This window comes from Microtus pennsylvanicus, chromosome 10 (assembly GCF_037038515.1).
Source record: "Microtus pennsylvanicus isolate mMicPen1 chromosome 10, mMicPen1.hap1, whole genome shotgun sequence".
In the NCBI taxonomy this organism is placed as follows: Eukaryota; Metazoa; Chordata; class Mammalia; order Rodentia; family Cricetidae; genus Microtus; species Microtus pennsylvanicus.
Genome location: NC_134588.1, coordinates 96830437 through 96834232, shown reverse-complemented (window position 1 = coordinate 96834232; position 3796 = coordinate 96830437). Strand labels below are relative to the sequence as shown.

Here is a 3796-nt window from a genome sequence, read left to right as displayed (position 1 = left end):
GAAACCAGAGCCTCCAAAGCCAGGAAGAGCCCATGCTGTAGCGTTGTGGTGGTGAAGGTGAGGCATGGCGGAGCGTGCCGTCAATCCCAGCACTGGGGAGGCAGAGGCAGGTGAAGTCGCACCAAGGTGAGGGATAGGATAAACAAGGACAGCCAGCATGTGCTCAGAGGAGGCTGGAACTGAAGCGGTGTGGCTCAAATGACCACAGATGAAACATGCCACTCCTAAATATGACTCTTTTACACAAGGATTAGCCCAAACCGTTTATTTTAGAAAATCCAGCACAGGAGAAGCTCTGGAAACAAGAATATACACACTGTAGCTGGGCAGTGGTGGCACATGCTTTTAATCCCAGTACTCACAAGGTAGAGGTAGATGGATCTCTATGAATCTGAGGCTAGCCTGGACTAAAGAGCAAGTTCCAGGACATCCAGGGCTACACAGAGGAATCCTGTCCTCCAAAACAACAACAAAAGCAATGAGAGAGAGAAAGAGAGAGGAGAGAGATACATATAGAGAGGATATATACTGCTTTCCTAAAGGAAATGTGCAGGGCTCCTATTGTTGGTATTTGTATCCCCTGTATGGATTGGTTTATTGCTGTGATTGGTTTAATAAAGAACTGGTCAAAGCCGGGCAGTGGTGGCTCATGCCTTTAATCCCAGCACCTGGGAGGCAGAGGCAGGCGGATCTCTGTGAGTTCGAGACCAGCCTGGTCTAGAAGAGCTAGTTCCAGGACAGGCTCCAAAACCACAGAGAAACCCTGTCTCGACAAACCAAAAAAAAAAAACAAAAACAAAAACAAAACTGGCCAATAGCTAGGCAGGAAGTGTAGGTAGGACTTCTGGGCAGAGAGAGGAAGTAGGAGGAGACAATAATCAAGGTGCAGGCACAGAGGAGACTCAATGAGACAGAGGGATTCGGACATACAGAATACAAGAAAGGTAAAAAGCCACATGGTAAAACATAGATTAATAAAAGCAGGCTAATTTAAGTTATAAGAGCTACTGGGACAAGCCTAAGCTAAGGCCGAGCTTTCATCATTAAAAATAAGTTTCTGTGTTGTTATTTGGGAGCTGGCTGTTGGTGCAGAGAAAGACTAGTTACACGTATGGTTTGGATGCTCCCCACCCCCACCCTCAATGGTAGCATGGGGAGGTGGTGGGACCTGGTGGGAGGTGGTGGGCTTGCTCTTGAAAAGGATGAAGAACTACAGCTTCTTCCTATTGTCTTAGTTTGCTTTTGGAGCATGAGATGGCTTCCAGCATGGTGTGCTGTGAGCATCTAGGGGAAACAGGTACACTAGAAGACTCGGGAAGGCGTAGGGAACAGGGGCTCTTGGTTGTGCATGGCACGTTTACCACACGTCTCCATTCAGAAGGTGGATGTAGTTACTGTCTGTGTTCTCACGTTTTCTTCTCTTTTGGGAGTGGTCTTGCTGTGTAGCCCTGGGTGTTTGTGGACTTATGATTCTCCTGCCTTAGCTTCTGCAGTGTGGGGATTAGAGACGCGAATCACCATACACAATCCCCTTTTCACTTTTACAACCTTAAATTGCCTTCAGTTTGCACTCTGATCTAGGTGGTGTTCGTTTTGGTAATTACAGCAGGTGTGGTGGGGAGCGAGTCTCTAGGAGGCTTTACCTTCCGTAGAGAAAGTGGCCTAAATAGTACCTTACTCCACAGAGTAAGAGGCTCGTTCTTCGCCTTGGGCAACCCAGGCAAAGTTAGAGGCGTTCCCAAGTAGCTGGTTCTTTTAGTTCTAAACGTTCAACTTGCCCAAGGGGCATATTTGGGGATGACACATTCTGAACCCCTTCACCTATTATGCCCAGTCCATGAGGACCCCAAAAGACCACCAGGGAGACCAACTCACACAAATGCAAAAGTTTATTGTGTGCACATTACAAGCCGGCAGAGATCTTGTCAGTGCAGCAGCAGCAAGAGGAGGTACCCCGCTCTTCTTGAGGCAAAACCCAGAAATTTAAAGGCAAAACCCAGAAAAGTTACATTAGCAGAGTGTGGGGTGATGGGTTCAATCCTGATTGCACGTATCTAGGGACTTTTCAGAAATTTTATTTTCGAACCTCACCTGTTGCTTATCAAGTTTTCTTATCGGCTGACCTTCTGGTGGGGACATTCTGTGGTCACCTGTACCGGCTACCCTGTTACTTTTGCCCCTAGCCATTTCTGAGGATGGGGATGTTTTGCGGAAAATAGCTTACACAAGGCACAAGATGGAGGCAGAGGACAAAATGGAGGAACTTCGGTTCTTCATCACCAAATGCGATATTGTCCCAAATCGATGGTTTTTCCTCTCATTTCCGTTTAATCAACCAGGAAAAACAACTCTTACTTCACCCGGGAATCATTTCTTGTCAGGATTATGTAGTAATCTATTCACAGTACATTTGCCTTTGCCAAGCATATGCTAAATTATAAATATATTCTACAATATATTGACAAATCCATAAGGCCTAAATCTCCAGACTATTGCAGCCAGAGACCCAGGGCCCTGTCTAATGTTGCTTAATAGTGAGGCAAAGCGGGACCTCAGGGTCCTTTCTCATTATGTCTGAAGTCACTCTGTAAGGAAAGGGCGCAGTCCCTGCACCCCTCCTAATTCTTTTGGTTGAGACAGGGGCTCATGATATCCCAGGCCGACCTCGAACCCCTGAGTGCTAGGATTACACACGATGCCACTGTGCCTGGCCCTGGAGAAAACCCTAGCATCCATTGTGGAGTCACCTTCCACGTTTCCTTGGCAACCTAACCGGAGGGGGCGACTGCGGGCACACAGCCCCTGAAGGCCGCGGGGGAACGCAGGTCCTTTAGGTGTCCTGGGGGCCACCGCAGAGCTGAGCGGCCAGTGACTTCCCGAATCGTCGGCTCCGGTCCAGCCCATGGAGGAGGCGCGGGGGCTGCGGCGCGGTGGCGTGAAGCACGAGCTGCTGGAGAAGGTGGCGCGCCTGCGGCGGGGCGCGGAGCCCGAGGTGGCGGCGCGCAGATCGGCGGGCGACAGCGGCTCGGGCTTGGGCTTCTGGTGCTGGCGGCGGCTGTTCGCGCGTGGAGCCCGGGGGGCGCGCCGGAGGAAGAGCAAGTTCCCACGGCCCGGCGCGGCCGCCCCAGAGCGCGGCGTGTGGGGATCTCTCGGCCTGCAGAGGCTGCTGCAGAGGCTGGCGAAGTGGCGGCGCCGCTACCTGCGGCGAGGGGAGCGGCCCGAGGGCCTGGAGGAGATCCCGCTGCTCGTGCTGGACCGCACGCGGACCGCCGACTAGGGACGTCTGTGCCGGATTCGCCCGCACACTCACCGGCCTCCGGTCTGTTAGGTTTTGTAAACGAAGGCAAGAAGTGAAAATAAACCCCTCACTGTATAGATGAAAGAACGTGGATTTGGGGGTGACTCTCGCATCCCAGGTGCAGGAGGGAGGCATCAGCTTTTTGAGCGCATCGGTGATGTCTTTGGAAGCCTCCTGGCTGGTCCCTGTCCCGACGCTGGGTAGCGGGTGTAATATTGCCTTCTTACCACAACCCCCTGGGTGGTGTGGAATTGCCTCGCCATCCTTGATTTCATTTGTTTATAATGCAGATGTTGAGCCTACGCTGCTTTTTAAAATGTATTATTTAGGACCTTAGAGATGACTCTGTGAGTAAACCTTGGGACTCGAGTTCGAGTCCCTGAACCCATGTAAAGGTGACGAGGCAACTCCAAAGAGTTGTCCTCTGACCACCACATGCACAATAGTAATACTAGGTAAAAACATCAGTCTTTCATGGTTCCCAATTTCATATACATG

At 50.9% G+C, this 3796-nt stretch overlaps 1 protein-coding gene across 1 annotated transcript; it reads left to right on the top strand.

Annotated features, from left to right (window-relative positions):
- The first annotated feature begins 2735 nt into the window (after positions 1–2735).
- Positions 2736–3469, top strand: C10H1orf202 (chromosome 10 C1orf202 homolog). Its single transcript, XM_075987582.1, has one exon. The coding sequence runs from the start codon at positions 2903–2905 to the stop codon at positions 3275–3277; it is 375 nt and encodes a 124-aa protein (XP_075843697.1). The 5' UTR covers positions 2736–2902; the 3' UTR covers positions 3278–3469.
- Positions 3470–3796: the final 327 nt, after the last annotated feature.